Genomic DNA, 15,177 nt, shown 5'->3' with positions numbered 1-15,177 from the left:
GCCTCACAGACTACTCTTGGACTGTGTCAGCTGAACTGACAGCAGCTAGTCCTAAGACCTCCTTCCAAAAAGTAGGACCTTAGGCACATGGAGTCTTTTCCTTCCCAGAAGGTGGATTGCATTTTTGCTTAAGCTAGTTTGCTTTCAAGTCCTGAGCTGTGCATTGTGGAAGGTTTTTATTAGTAAACTTGTCATTCGATTTTGACCCACAATGATTAAACACTGAACAGTATAGTTTTATTTTAATCTCCTTGAAAACATGAACTGTTTGGATGACAACTGGTAAAAGTAGGTGTATTTCTATACCACTTTTGCAATTCAGTAAGCATATGTGTAGATGGAACAATATTTAAGACACCCTGAGTCAATTATAGTTTATCACAATAGTATACTGTATAATTATGTTAGATTTTTGGTGGGTAATTGGGAATGATACTGGAATTTCTTTGCAAAATGTGTGGCCTTCCATGCTCAGCTCTGCATTTTCAGTAATAAATAGCCTGTTCTTGGAAAAAAAATAGTTGCAAGGAGAGTCGTAGATACTTGCAAGCTATACTTGTCTACTTTGACCTGTCTGCTTACCAGTGAGTCCTGTCTAGCTAAAGGGCTTCCTTCAGTTTGCCAAGACAGACTTTTGCCTACTGTAGGCTGAGATTTTGGGTTAAAAAAATCGGATTTATCAGTTAGAATTTCCATATCCTTTTAATATTATTTGTTGTCTTTTGCATCTTGTCATGGGATGATACTTGGTTTTGCCTGTACTCTGAAAGTTACACATTAAAATAAAGTTATTACCAACACAGTAACTGTCAGTTGTGTATGAATAAATTTTTTTTATCCTCAACTACTGCACAAAGTCAGTAAGAATTGTACTATAAGACTTAGGACTTCTAGAATTAATTTTGGGGTTAGAAGGGAAGAAATCTGGGACTTACCAGGAAAAAAGGAATGCATCCTTGTAATTTAGTTGTTCTCAAATTGATTGATAGGGAGAGAAACTGCACATAAAGTGTAATCTGCCAAAGGGAGCTACACTTACTATAAATTACAGACCCTTACCTTCAGTAATTGTTCTAAGTTGGGAATCTAAAATGTGAATTCAAATTTCTCCTATATGTATGAATCCCATGAATCCAGAATGGAGTAAGAACATGCAGAAGGTGGCTTTGGAGGTTACTGGCAGGCAGTAAGGCAGCCTGTTTTGTAGCCAGGTGTCTTGGAAAAATTATAACTCCGTAGAAGGAGGAGAAGAAGATATTAAACTGTGTGTAACAGAAGGTTGTTGTTGTAGACAGTATGATGGCAGTTGTTGGTCTTGGTGGCAGAAGTGAACCATGAAATAGAAGTCAGATAATGCCTTATTTGCATTTTCATTTTTGCATATTGCAATTTCTTTGCATAAAAATTAATTTGTGCTAAATATTTGGGAGCTAATAATCTGCAGATTGTCCTTGCTTTTCTCTGCAAATTATGTCTTTGTTCATCTGATCATTACTTTTGATTTACTGAATTTAATGATGGTTGTGTATGCATTTTCTCTTCTCCTAAATATAGGTTGTCTTTACCTGTCCAATGTGTCTGGTTATGCTTAGAACTTTTACTGTCCTAGTAAGAGTTTAATGTACTTTCCTGGATGGGTTCGTCAAAAACTAGTATTTCATTGTTGGCAAGCTATTTAAAATTGATTTCAAGGAAATTATGAAGTATGGATAAACCTCAGACGAGTCAGTAGATGAAATTTTTTTTATAGTATTTAGTTTGAAACAGTTTCTGTTCAAGTTTTAGAGTAATGAGGCATGCTCTTTGAACCTAATTGAAAAGGCATTGTTTTTTACAGTCTTAATGTTCAGATTTTGGTTTGCCCTTATTTGATCACGGTTTATATATTCTGTTACTTTATATTGTATTGTATTTACTTTTTTATACTCTTTTTTCTGTGTAGCAGTAATTACGTAAGTGTACACTTCGTTATGAATAGAATAAAGTCTCACTTTTTCCAAAAGATGTTGGGCTTGTGGCAGCAGCAATCCCCAGACTAATTAACTTTGATGATCTGAGTGATCCTGCTATTTTGACACATATAAAGTCCACTTCTAGAATTTGTTGATAAAATAAGTTTCAGTCACATTACATCACTCCTTGTGGTAGTTACTTGCTATTTGCCAAAGGGCGACATTAAGCACTGAACAATGCAGAACTTTTCCTAAACCATATAAAATCAGTCCTATCTCTGTATTGCTTCACTAAGCTTAAGCTTCACTACTTGGTTGAATACCTTTGTTCCAGGCTCTCCTAAAACTGGAGAACACGTGTATGAAACTGTGAGGTTTGTTTTCTAGCATGAAAACCCTATAGCCTTGCATTGCAAACAACTTTTTTCACTCTTCATGCCAGCAGTGACTGTTAAACTGATCATAGTGTACTTTTGTTTTTCACAAAGGATCTGAATGTCTTTATTGTTGGCAGGCATGATACTACCAATTTCCCTGAAAGTGTTCTGCTGATTTTTTTATTTGGATAATTGCTTTCCCTTTCCCAGTTGATTTCTCCTACCCTTGTTTGATCTTTTTGCATTATCCAGCATCAGCTAGTGCGTAGAGATAGATGCACACATTCTTTGTAATAATAATAATAATAATAATTACAGCATCATGTTAATGTAACTGTTTCTCCATTTCTGTGATCTTTGTGAATTATAAAGGTGTGACTTACCTGAAATGTTTTATCTGTTTGTCATCATTACCCACATTGTTGAAAAAGAGAAATGTAACTGGGTCATCTGTTATCTGTGTTATGTTACCTGAAACTTTCAATTTTTTAGTTCAGGGAACATATTTCCCCTATGCCAATAAATGGTATAGATAATTTTGCTGATAACAATGCTCAAGTGCAACTGAATATATAACTCCTTTTCTTGGTTTGTGTGTCTCTTCATGTTAATGTTGCTGAAGAAGAAATATATAAGGTTTGTTCTTGGTTCTTCAAAAAAGAATATGGTAATAATCTGTAAAAAGTAGTTGTGAATAAGCAAGAGATTTGATTTGGGGTCCTTTTCAACACCTTCGAAAATATGCAGCTTTGATTACTTTTGTTGTGCTCGGATGTATATGTTCCCAGGCATTTCTCCCTTGCACACAGTTTCGATGTTGTTCTGACCGGTGGACAAGTCTTTCCACCTGCTGCTCTCACACAGAGAGGCATCAGTCTTACAAGCTCTGGCTTCTAAGTGAAAATACTTGGCACTAGGTCTAAAGCTGGAGTTCCATTTTTATTAATGAATGAAAAATTTGAGAAAATAGAGCAACAGTGATTATAGTGAATTAGCACTGAAATAGCAAAGTCAGATTTTAGTTACATATTATGGAGATATAAGCTGTTACATGAAAAATTTTTAATTGCTAATGCTAATGGTATCTGTAAAAGGAGTTATAGATGGAAAATTGCTTTAAAGTTTTAATATACAGCATAAAACCCAAAATGTAAAATCCAGTATTGTTTACTTTAAATTGTTTCTTTCTATCAATCAAAATAATTTAGTAATGTAGTTTTTCATTCATCTTATTCACTAATGGTCGTATCAATAATTAAATTCCCCTTAGAGGTAATACGTATTGCTCTCACAATTTACCTTCCAGCGAATATTACAGTGAAAAAAAATTTAAAACATCTCTTAATCTGTCTCAAATAAACGTATAAGGGGAATAGAAGACACTATTTTAGTTGAGAGGGATATGAACAATGATCCTCTGATCCAGCTACCTGACCTACTTCAATGCAGACCAAAAGATAAAGTGTGTTTTCCAAGGGCATTATCTAAATGCTTCTCAGACACTGACAGGCTTGGGGCATCAATCACCTCTCTAGTGTCCAGTCTGATCCTCCCCCAGTGCAGCTTTGAACCATTCCTGTGTATCCTCTAACTGGATCCCAGTGAGAGAGAGTAGCCGCTTCGTCTCCCCTTCCTGGGAAGCTGTACAGAGCATTGAGGTCACCCCTCAGTCTCCTTTCTCCAAATTGGATAAGCCCAGAGTCCTTGCCCTCCTCACAGGACGTTCCCTTGAGCCCTTTCCCCAGGTTCTTTGCCCTCCTCTGGATGCATTCACTCACCTTCACGTCCTTCTTAAACTGCAGAGCCCAGAAGTGCACACAGAACTCACAGTGAGGCTGCTCCAAAGCTGAATAGAGTGGGATAATCACCCCTTTGCCCAGCTACTGCTGATGCTGTGTTTGATCAGCCCAGGCTGGGGTTTGCCCTCTTGGCTGCCCGGGCACAGGCAGCCGACTCGCACTGATCCTGCTGTCAGGCAGCCCCCTCAGATCCCTCTCTGCAGGGCTGCTCTGCAGCCACTCCTCTCCCAGTTTATCCTTGTGCCTGGCATTGCTCCATCCCAGCTGCACAATTTGACATTTGGACTTGTTAAATTGCAATATTGCCCAGTGTTCCAAACTATCTGGAGTTCTCTGCAAGGCCTCATGTCCTCAAGAGAGTCCACAGCATTTCCCAGTGTGGTATCATCAGGAGCCTTGCCAATGGTGCATTTGACTCCTGCATGCAGATCATTGATGGATATGTGGAAGAGAACTGTCCTTAGGACTGAGCCCTGAGCAATACCACTAATGACCGTCGCCAGCCCCATGCACTACAAGCCTTCAGCTAGTTTATCATTCAATGTACTCTGAACCTGCCCCTTCCAGAGTTCTGGAGAACTTGTCCAGAAGGATGCTGTGAGGGACAGTATCAAAAGCCTCACTGAAATCCAGGAAAACTACATCCACTGCCTTCCCTTCATCCATGAGGTGGCTGACTTTCTACAGAAGGATATTTAACTCCTTGGAGGTGTTCTTTATACAGAAGGATATTTAAACTATTGGAACTATTTAAACAGCCCTTTCCCTCTGTGAACCCATGATGACTCTGCCTGATGATGGCATTGTAAAAACAGGATTTGCATACTTTTTCATTAAAATACATAAAGCTTCGTGATAATTTAATTGTCATGCAGTAATGTGGGATAGTATCTTAACTGAGACTTTGAGAGCTTGGACAAACACAGATGGATTTAGTAAAAGTTCTACTGTATGTTTTGTTATTGAGCTGAATCTTTTTTTAACGGCTAAGCATGAAGGTTAAATTGCTCTATTTTGGTTAGAGATGAAGTCAGATTTCCTTCAGCACTTCAGAAGAATGGCTGACAGATTTCCATGCAAAGAATTATGAATTGATTTGCATGAATTTAACTATAAATTTGAACATGCAAAAAAAGTCTAGATGACAAATGGTATTTAAAGTAACCAGAGAGCTCAAGTCTCTTCTATCAGCTGACACTCATTATCAGTATGAAAATCTGTATTATTTTCAGAAATAAATGTCTGGGCGGCTAGATAATCACAGCATCAAACAGTGATATTTCCTGACAAAATATTGGCCTATAATTTTCAAATGTTTAGGCACCAGACAACAAAGCTGTCATAAAATAGGTCTAATGTAATCTTTATATGGAACATCTATGTGGCTCTTCTCAATCAAAAGCACATGTTGTTTCATGACTTGAACTTTTTCTTCTTCCTCCTTTAGAAACTTAGTGTGAGGCCAGAATTTCACCTTTTACATTGTGTGAAGCGAAGGATATTTTATATGCCCTTCACTGTTTTTTTTTCTTGTTGGGACTGATCTTAGCCTTGTAATAATAGAATTTTTCTTCTATTAAAATCTACAACCTCAGAATAGTGAGTTTTCATTACTCTGGAGGAGAAAATTAATAATGAAGAATTGGAACCATATATCTGTTTGTCCTGTCTCTGTACCTCTTCCTTTCATGGAGGTTTTTGTCAAGTAACAGGGAAAAAAGAAGGAGGTTGTGCTACTTACCAATATTGTGGTAATAGTAATCTGGTGCCATTGCATGATACTCTCCTTTTATAGAGTTGGACCCCTAAGAAAATTCAGGCTTGCTTCAGTACTTGTCAAGATTGTTTAAGTGTTCCTTAAATGTTTGTCCTTCTATACACAGAGATTTGAAGTAATTGTTTGGCATTTTGTGCTTTTATCGGATATCCTTCTTAGTGCTGAGAAAAGAAAATTATACAGCTTTTTTCAAAGCACTGTAATATTTGGGTACTTGCTTGAAACAGAAAATCTCTTAAGGATACTGTGAGTAGCCTTGTGAAACAACATGCAGTCTTTTATTCAGAGCTGTCTTTTTACCTTGAAAAATGCTTTTTAAAAGCTTGGATTTAAAGCTGTGTGATTCTGAGAGACAGGGATACTTTGCAAATTACAGATTTTTTAAAAAGTTTTGTGGGTTGTTGTGAATGAAAGAATAATGCAGCTTTAGGATATTAGTTTCATGCTTGGGATAACTTTCCTAGGAAAACTTTACATCTCATGTAGTAGTTTACTGTACTGTAACAAATTGAATTGATATATTTGCATGTGTTTTGACTGTGATGTGACGGTTTTCCAAGATAGGTTTGAGTGCTTTTTATATGTATGTGTTTCAAATTAAAAATTACTGAGTATGTTTTCTTTTTTTATTAGTACCTGTATCAAATGACTTGACTTTTTCACAGGCTTGCTTAGTCATCTGTAAAGAATATGTCTTTATAGTACAGAACAATTATGTAGGTCTGTCAGAGCATAATCAACCTGTATGCTGGTTTTGTTTAACTTGCTGATTGTATCCACCAATTTCTCAATTCTACTGTTTTCACTCTTCTTGAACTAGTGGCCTGTTACAATTGTCAATCTTTTCCCAGCAATTTCCATTTTTCTGTTATTAAAATGACACACAAGTTTTTGTCTTATCATACTTGACATTTAACATGGAAACAGACGCTTTGAATGTATTTGTAAAATATTTTTCATATAGTTTGGAGTTCATTAACATTTAACTCCCTTGTAGATTTTGCATGGGCATGTACTGTCACTGTGCTGAAGAAAGGAATTTAGACTGCAGTTAAAATTGTAAGGAGAAATTGAGCATCACATGTTCACTGACAGAAATCATGCTGCAAGATACTATTTCCTCAGTCATTGATGTTTGCATTTCCATTTTTAGTTTTGCTATACAACTTTATATTGAAGTTGCATTTTACAATACTTTGCAAACATTCATTTACATCTGCATTAAAAAAAAGGGCAACTAAAAAAAAATAACAAAGCCCCCAAACTCAACTGTGTATGAAAATTGATAGCATTCTTTAAAGAATCATCCTTAACTTATTATAGTAAGGCATGATATCCTCCAGACTGGTATTTTGCAGGTGTATCTGAAATTTTGCAGGCTTTTATTATGAGTATATACTCATTGATAATTCTCTTTTGCTTGATTGAATAGCTACAACAAATCACTTGGAGAAACTATATCATTTCACTGAAGAAGATTTATAAATGTGTTCTTTTTCAGACATCTTCCTCTTTTAAAAAGATAAATTACCCTTTTAGTTTTATTTAGAATGAAGGGCTCACCCTCATCTTTAACATAATACATAAAATAATCTTTTACTGCCTCCTCTTCTGTACTGATTAGTTTTAGAAAACTTCTTACCACTCCCTAATTAATATGTCAGGAGAAAATACTAATATGAACCTGTCAACATCTGTTGAAACAATTATCGTAAATGTAGAAAAGGAAATTAATCAGAGCAACAAATGCTCTTGAAAGGAAGGAAATTTTGTTTAAGAGTTCTGGCGCAGCTTTAATTCAGTTCCGTTGTTCCCCAGCAGTGTAGGACATGCAGTCCTATTTTTGATGGTTATCATCGGTTTCTGCATGGAAGATCTAGACCTGCCGAACTCTCTTAACTTGGCAGATAAATGAAGAGGAAACTCTGAGATACATTGGGGGGAAAATACAATATTAAGCTTAAAAGCTCTGTTGCTTATGTGTATTATGTTGCTAATTATGAAAACTTATTTCAACAAATGTATGCCACTAGTATAAACATAAATAAACTAATAATAAAAACTAATAATATAGCTTATATGATTAGTTTTTTGGTTTTCATTATTTGGTTTATTTCTTACATACATTAATTGGTCATATTTCTTTTTCCTAGCTTTATGCTTTTAGCTGTAAGTCCACAGTAAGAGTTATAATATTTGAAGACCTCCTTGCCCCCTTACATTCTTGTTTCAATAACAGAGGGAAAAGTCTAATTAGACTTCATAATTCTCAGTTTGGTTGCTGAAAATGAATTTTTGTTTTCTTCTGAAGTGGAATACAACAAACAAATAGTTGCAGACCAGTTCTTATACTGGATTTGCAGCTTTACCCACAGGCCACTTTCCAGATATCCTCATTCCTTTTGTTTCTTTCCCTGCACACCCCACTGTCCATCTTCATCTGCCAGTTGATAAATGGGGTCAGTGACTATAAAACGCTCAGCTTAAGAAGTGAAAATTTCCATGAGGTAGCTTGCAGATAACTTGAAGTAACTTGAAAAAGGTTGGCGTAGGATGAATGAGATGTCTTGCTGTATGTGGTAGGAGAACAGGCTCCCTGAGAGAGTCATAAAAGAAGCAGTTTATCTTAACAGCCTGATCCTTCAGATTCTTGTTAGCTACAGACTTAGTAGAGAAAACTTGAGAATAAACTTTCCCCCTGTATTGTATAGCTGCATAATCCCTAGGGGTTGTTTAGTAATGATTTTTTATTCTTGAAAATATCCCAGACTAAAAGTTCTGTTCCCCTGGTCATAGAAAGAATTGTTATTATCCAAAATGAGACATAAGACTTGTTCTACCGATATTTGATTTTTTCCTTCCTCTGAGAGCTCATTTATGTCATTTGTTACTTGACAAGATTACCAGCATCTATAAGCTAAAAAACAAAAACAAAACCAAAACAAAAAAAACAACAAAACACAAGACAATCCTAGAATAAATCTCTAATTATGCAGTAATGTTGGTGTAAAGGCACCTTGAGAGATTGTTCAGTCCAATCTTCTTAAAGCAGGACTAAAGTCAAACATAGATTGAGATGCAGTTAGCTTTATCCAGTCTATCTTGGGAAATCATCCAATGATAGAAGTTGTCTGTTTTCCCTGGGCAGCATGTTCTGGTCTTTATCTGCTCTCAGTGAAAAGAATTTGGTCCAACTCAGATTTCCCTCATTGGATTGTGGGACAAGCACTACTTGTTCTGTCAGCCTACAGACCTCAAGCACCTCTCTCCCTGATTGTCTCTGTTTCACAGTGAAAAGTCCTACTTGTACTTAGCTCCTCCTTGAAGAGAACCTGTGTTGTGTCTTTTAATCATTTTTTAAATGATCAAAATGAAAACATTGAAGATAGTTTTCAGATCTATTTTTTTGGTAGTCCATCCTTGATCTAACATAATGTTACAGATCAGCCATAAAAAAACTTTGAAGTTTAGTTTTTTAAGTAGTAGCTTTATTTTAGTCTCCTTTGTTTTGGGTTTTGTGTAAGCATTTAAAAGTGCTGTATAAATTTGATGTACTTACTGACTGAATTAAAAAGCTGTTGTAAGTAAGTTAAAACTTTTGCTCTATTGCCATAGTGACTTTCATGCATTAACTGTTTAAAGGGTTTCTGTCTTTGGTTTTATGTATTTTGTCTTGATTTGTGTGTGCCTACTGTCACTTTTCATTAGCAGTTACCTGTTGGAGGGTTTAGCTCAAATCTTAAGTCATGATTTTGTACACCATTGACATAGGCTGAAAAAAGTATAATTTCCCATGGACATATTTTCATACTTATAAATACTTCTAATCTCAGTCCTTCCATTAAAAGGAATTGCTGAGCAAATGAATATGTGCAGAAGACTAAAGATGATGGTTTATAAATTCATATAGCACCTTTCACAATACAGTAGTCCTCATGACCTCCTACAGTGGGTGCATATTCTGTTTTTGAAAATGTTGTGTTTGAAAATTAATTCAGTTAATTATTCACAAATAAGTAGTTTAAATGTTATTTTCTGTATATATTGCTTTGCAATTGAAGTTATATATGAGACACTGCTAATGGTGCTTAACACAACCACACAAATTACACAAGACACCCTTTTAAAGGATAATGACTTTAGACTGTATGTTCCACAGATAATGACTGCCATAAAATGTCATTACTACTAACTCTTTTGACTTGAAATTCAATAAAGAAAGACAATATAAGAGAAAAAATTACAGATTCTAACATTTCTATTTCTCCCATCTGATGTACTTTAGTGAATTGTAAAGGGACAGAAGTATTATTTAGAGGGTGGAGGAATCCTGTAAAAAACCTCAATCCTAGTTTGTCTTTCTGTCACTTTGTGCCTAAGTTTTGGGAAAATACTCATCATCTCCCTTCTACCAAGTTTCTGCTTTGTCTTTTATTCTGGTATCTTTTTAAATAATGGGTTTTCATCCCCTGAAATCATCCAATTATTGTATTTTATATTTATAGTCCTTGTATAAAGACACTAAAGCATTTGTTTTATTATTTTAAATTTAGTTCCCCTTTGAGTTGGAAGCATCTTTAGATGACTTTGCTGTCAGTTTGAGACTTGCCAGTCTGTTTTCCCCTCTGCTTGAGGTTTTGCAGTTATGGCGTCAGCCAGTCGTCCCAAACCATGTGCTGTTTCAGACCTATTGGTTTTTCCACAGTGTTTACCTTCCACATTTTCCTATAGCCACTTTAATTCTGGTTTTGATTTTCATTCAGATGGAGTTCATCCCTACTTTATAGTATCATCCTTTTAATGGTTAATGAATCTGAACCCCTGGTCGTCCTACTATTTTGGCAGGTGCACACTTTCTGTCTTTTTGTCCTGCTCTATTAATTGCTGTGCATGTTAGAAAATATTTCAAAGAATATAGTCAAATTACGTGCATTTAGTATATGCCAAGAGGACAGCTGGTTGTGGGTCATAGGAAAAAATGGAAAATGCACATTATTTCACTGGTTGGCAGTCTATTTCCATAAAGGCACAGGTGATTGCTTTTGTCTCTAAGGTCAGTTAATCATCTTGGCTTTTTCTTTGGATTTAACAATGAGGGCTCTTGCTGGTGGTCTTTTTATAATTATAGCAGACCTGCCGCATCTGTTTTTTCCTTTACTTTGATGTCTCATAATGTATAAACTAAGTGGCTTTTAAGTTGTTGACAGTTTATATATGGACTGTGCATCCCTCTTTATTTAAATTCTTAACCTGCTTGGATTTATGATCTTGCTCGGCTGATTAGCAATTTAATCCATTTATGGTAAGGCTTTTGGTTTTGATGGTTTCCTTTCCATGAAGGTTGAATTCCTAAGCTACATTCTGTCCTGTAACTTCCTCTTATAGAAATAAAAATTATAAATACAGCGCCTCCTCCCAGTCTTGTAATATTATCTTTGGAAGTAACTGTTTTATTTTATAAGTTATAAATAAGGAATTAAAATATTAGACTAATTAGATATTACTTGTAATGCACTTAGTAAAAACTAACTAGTTCTATCTATTATTTTTATCTCTTCAACTAGTCACTACCTGATTTTGTAAGCCAAACTAGACTTTAGATCTGAGTAACTCTCAGCTTTTTCTGAAGTTGTGTTCTAAAGACCTGGCATTTTTAATAAAGGTTTTAAATTTCTATATATACTATCACATTGAAAAACAAACTAGAAGTATTTCAAGCATCAGAATATGTAGGCACGCTTGTTTCTTTTTTTCCAGACAAATTCTCATTTACGACATTTCAAGTTTGTCTACAATGTATAGAAAAAAGTTGGGCATTAACTACAGTGTGTAATTTGTAGTTAGTCTTTGAGAATTTTCTTCTAACATAGTTCTTATGTTCTTCTTTGTTTTCTCATGCCCTGAAATATGTATAACCATTCATGAACTTTTCGTATGTTAAAATTTTAGCTTCAAGCTTTCCAAATGAGTGCTAACCCACTGGGTAAAAGTTTGGTCTCTTTCTCCTCTTTTGTATCTCAGAACTGGTTTCTTCTTCCCTTTTTATTTTTTGCTTTTTCTTCAAAATAGAATTTGGACCAAGTTGCAGAGAAATTATTTTCTCTATTTTTGGATGATTTCTCTTTCTTGACAGTGTTTCTCTGCACTGTGGGTGTTTCTCTGATTTTTTGAGGCATATTTTTCTTTTAGAGGTCGTTGTAAATGAATACCTAAAGAAAATATTTTTAAACCTTAAATGACGTATATTGCTTCCTTGTAGTCTGTTTCTTCTATGTGTGAATGTACTTCAAAGAATGCATTTAGTTTTATTTCTCTGCTTTTAATTTGTTTTGGTTTTTTTTTTTCTGTTAGGCTCGGCGCAAAGAAGTTTTTATCCAGGAGCGATATGGAAGATTTAATCTGAGTGACCCATTTCTGGCTCTTCAGAGAGACTTTGAGGCAGGTGCTGGTGATAAAGAAAAGAAGCCAATATGCATGAACCCTCTGTCCATTTTAGAAGCTGTTATGGCTCACTGCAGGAAAATGCAAGAAAGAATGTCAGCTCAGTTGGCTGCTGCTGAAAACAGACAAAAGAAGGTATCCTGCTATTGACTTTTTCCTTTTCCCTCTCCTGATTTGTTCTTTCATGTAATTTTTAAAATTTGCATTTTTGTCTTGATTAACATTACGAGTGTTAAAATGCTGACACTTAATTTTCATACAGGGTGAGGTGCTGGTTTTCTGGTGACATTTTGAATGCACACTTCATTTGTTCTGCGATTTTAGCTCTATTTATGTAAACAAATCTATATAACTGGTACAAGTCGATACAGTGGATACATAAGTAGACAGCTCATTGTGAACTTAGATAGCATCATCACAATATATTTTTAAACAAATACTGTTGGAGCCTTGAGGAGCTATTGTTTTTTTCGTTCTAACCTGAATAAAATAAATAATTTATTTTCATTTTATATTAGGTGGCTCTACTTCATAAATCAGTAAAAGTGTTTTATAACTCTAAAAGTACTTTTTTTAATATTTAGAACATTTACTGTAAAAAGAAAATGGTTTAGGGACAATAACGTTAAAAAAAAAAAGCCAGATTGAAGATAAAACAATGTCATTTTGAAATTGAATGATTGGTTGGTGGCATGTATTTCATTAATATGTAAGGCATACATTTCTAAAACATAGCTAAATAGGAGTATGTTGGGGAGGGGTTTCTGAGAGGAAAGAGAGGAAACAGTCATATAGAGGACTAATCTAGACAATGTATTTTTGAATAAATAGGAAAAAAATACTCCATGTGTTTAATTATCTTAACTGGGTATAAGATGGATAGAATGTCTTCTACTGCTGGGATACAGCTTTATGGTGACATTTACATTGACGTGAAAACCCCCAAACAACAAACAGGCTAAGACAATTGATATAACAATGATTTTGGTAATGATTGCTCCTTGGGAAAAAACATGCATGTGAAAGTGCTGGAAGTTGCTGGAAATATGGTTAGATTTAAAAAAAAAAAAAGGATATTACTAGACTTCATGTATGATATGTAAGTCTTCAAGCAGTTCAATGTGGAGTGAACTATTACTGGTACATACCTCACACTTCTTTCTGAGAACTCTTAAGAATTAATTTTCTTTCTCATAAGCTTTTTCAGTAAAGAGAAAAATAGGAAAGGGCAAGCAAGCTTACTTTTTGTGACTGAAAAAGGATATTGGGAGAAAGCCTGACAAATCTGCCAGGACAGTTCAATTAGTTTCTTGTTTCAGTGCAAGGCCACAGGTCTCTTCTTGTACCTAAATTCTTCATCTGTCTCTGTTTTTCATTATATGGATGGATAAATGCACCCAAGATGTGCTCACAAGTTAAGAATATGTCAGTATATTAATATGTAAATTCAAATTTTGCCATTTTTTTGTCTTTTTTCACCAAAGTCTATATCTGTCTGTTTGTACAGAACATGATGCTTTTGTCTTTTCCTTCCTAGGACACGTGAGCCTTTTTTTCTTTAAATCTTAATTTTAAGGATTTGAAAACAGACTGCATTTTTTTGAGCAGCTGTGTGCATGACTCTCTACTGAATTATATCTTCCCCTTTTAAGCTCCATGAGAAACACTATTTGTACATGACACTCTTAAACTCCTTCGGTTTAGCAAGAGATGTATCTCTCAGCCATCTCCATTCAATCACAAACCATTCATTCAGTGTTTTACCTTCCCTTCATTCCATATTTTTCTGTCTGTTCTTCATCTCTCAAATCCTTCCATTGAAGAGGGTAGTAGAGATGTTTTGAGGGACTTTGAAAAATGATCAAAAAGGTAGGGTGACACAGTGTAAAAAAAAAAAAAATCAGCCTTGACAAATGCAACCTAAATACAAGCCAGCTGCACCCCCTCCCTCCAAGAGTGGTTCCTCCTCTAAATGTGTGATGCCTCTATCTTGGTGTTTGAAATTGCTTCACTGTCCCACTATAAATAATGGAGTCTGTATACAGCTGTGTTTATTTTCTCTGGATATTACTGAACTTTAAACAGACCCAGAGTGAACTCTTACTCCAGGGGGAACATAATATCTGTGAATATAACCATCTCAGGAATATTTTATTAATAAAATTTTGATTTGATCACAAAAGACAAATATACTAGCATGTAGAAAAATCAAGGAGGTGCACAAAGACTGTAAGTCATACGCTTACCATACAGAAACATTTAATTCTCAGATGTCATCTGCTTTTTGTTAATTATCCATCCTCTTCTGCTTTTCTTGGAGCTGCTGTGAAAATTAATTTTGAGTTTTCTTGGGAACACAAAACAGATCATCAAAATTACAGTTCTTGATTTGTTGAGAGCTTGCAGAGGAGTCAGTTTTGGGATGCACGCTCAAAGAAAGGCAGGCGTGGGTTGGAAAGGGCCTGTTGGTGTAATTTATTCTAACCTTTTGCTTAAAGCAGATTATCATCATCAGTACATCTGGTCATCTGTGAATTTGTCTTGCTTAGTCATGAAAACCCCCAAGAATGGAAATACTGTATCTTTTCTGCGCTGGTAAAGTGCGCCACTTTTACCTTGCAAAGAATTTACTCACCTTTTAAAGAACTTTTTTCTGAGACTGAGCCTCTCAAAGGGCAAGTTTTCTTTTCTGTAAACTTTTATTATGGAGCCTCACCTGCCATTACCAAGATGAATTTGACTCTTACAGTCATCACTGTAAGGGCCCTTCAAAAGAATGTTGCTCTTAGATTATTTCTCTGTCTATTTTTCACTAAACTATGCAAGTCAAG

The 15,177-nt window shown here is 35.2% G+C and overlaps 1 protein-coding gene across 1 annotated transcript in view; it reads left to right on the top strand.

Annotated features, from left to right (window-relative positions):
- Positions 1–15,177, top strand: part of CTTNBP2 (cortactin binding protein 2) — a 78,489-nt gene that overhangs the window by 16,529 nt on the left and 46,783 nt on the right. Inside the window, 1 exon segment of the mRNA XM_005519241.3 lies at positions 12,257–12,481. Within this exon segment, the coding sequence (XP_005519298.3) occupies positions 12,257–12,481 (225 nt within the window).

Source organism: Pseudopodoces humilis, chromosome 5 (assembly GCF_049639895.1).
Source record: "Pseudopodoces humilis isolate 2021_Gansu_Grassland_sample_001 chromosome 5, ASM4963989v1, whole genome shotgun sequence".
NCBI lineage: Eukaryota > Metazoa > Chordata > Aves > Passeriformes > Paridae > Pseudopodoces > Pseudopodoces humilis.
Note: the sequence above shows the minus strand (reverse complement) of the source record. Positions and strands in the feature narration are given on the sequence as shown.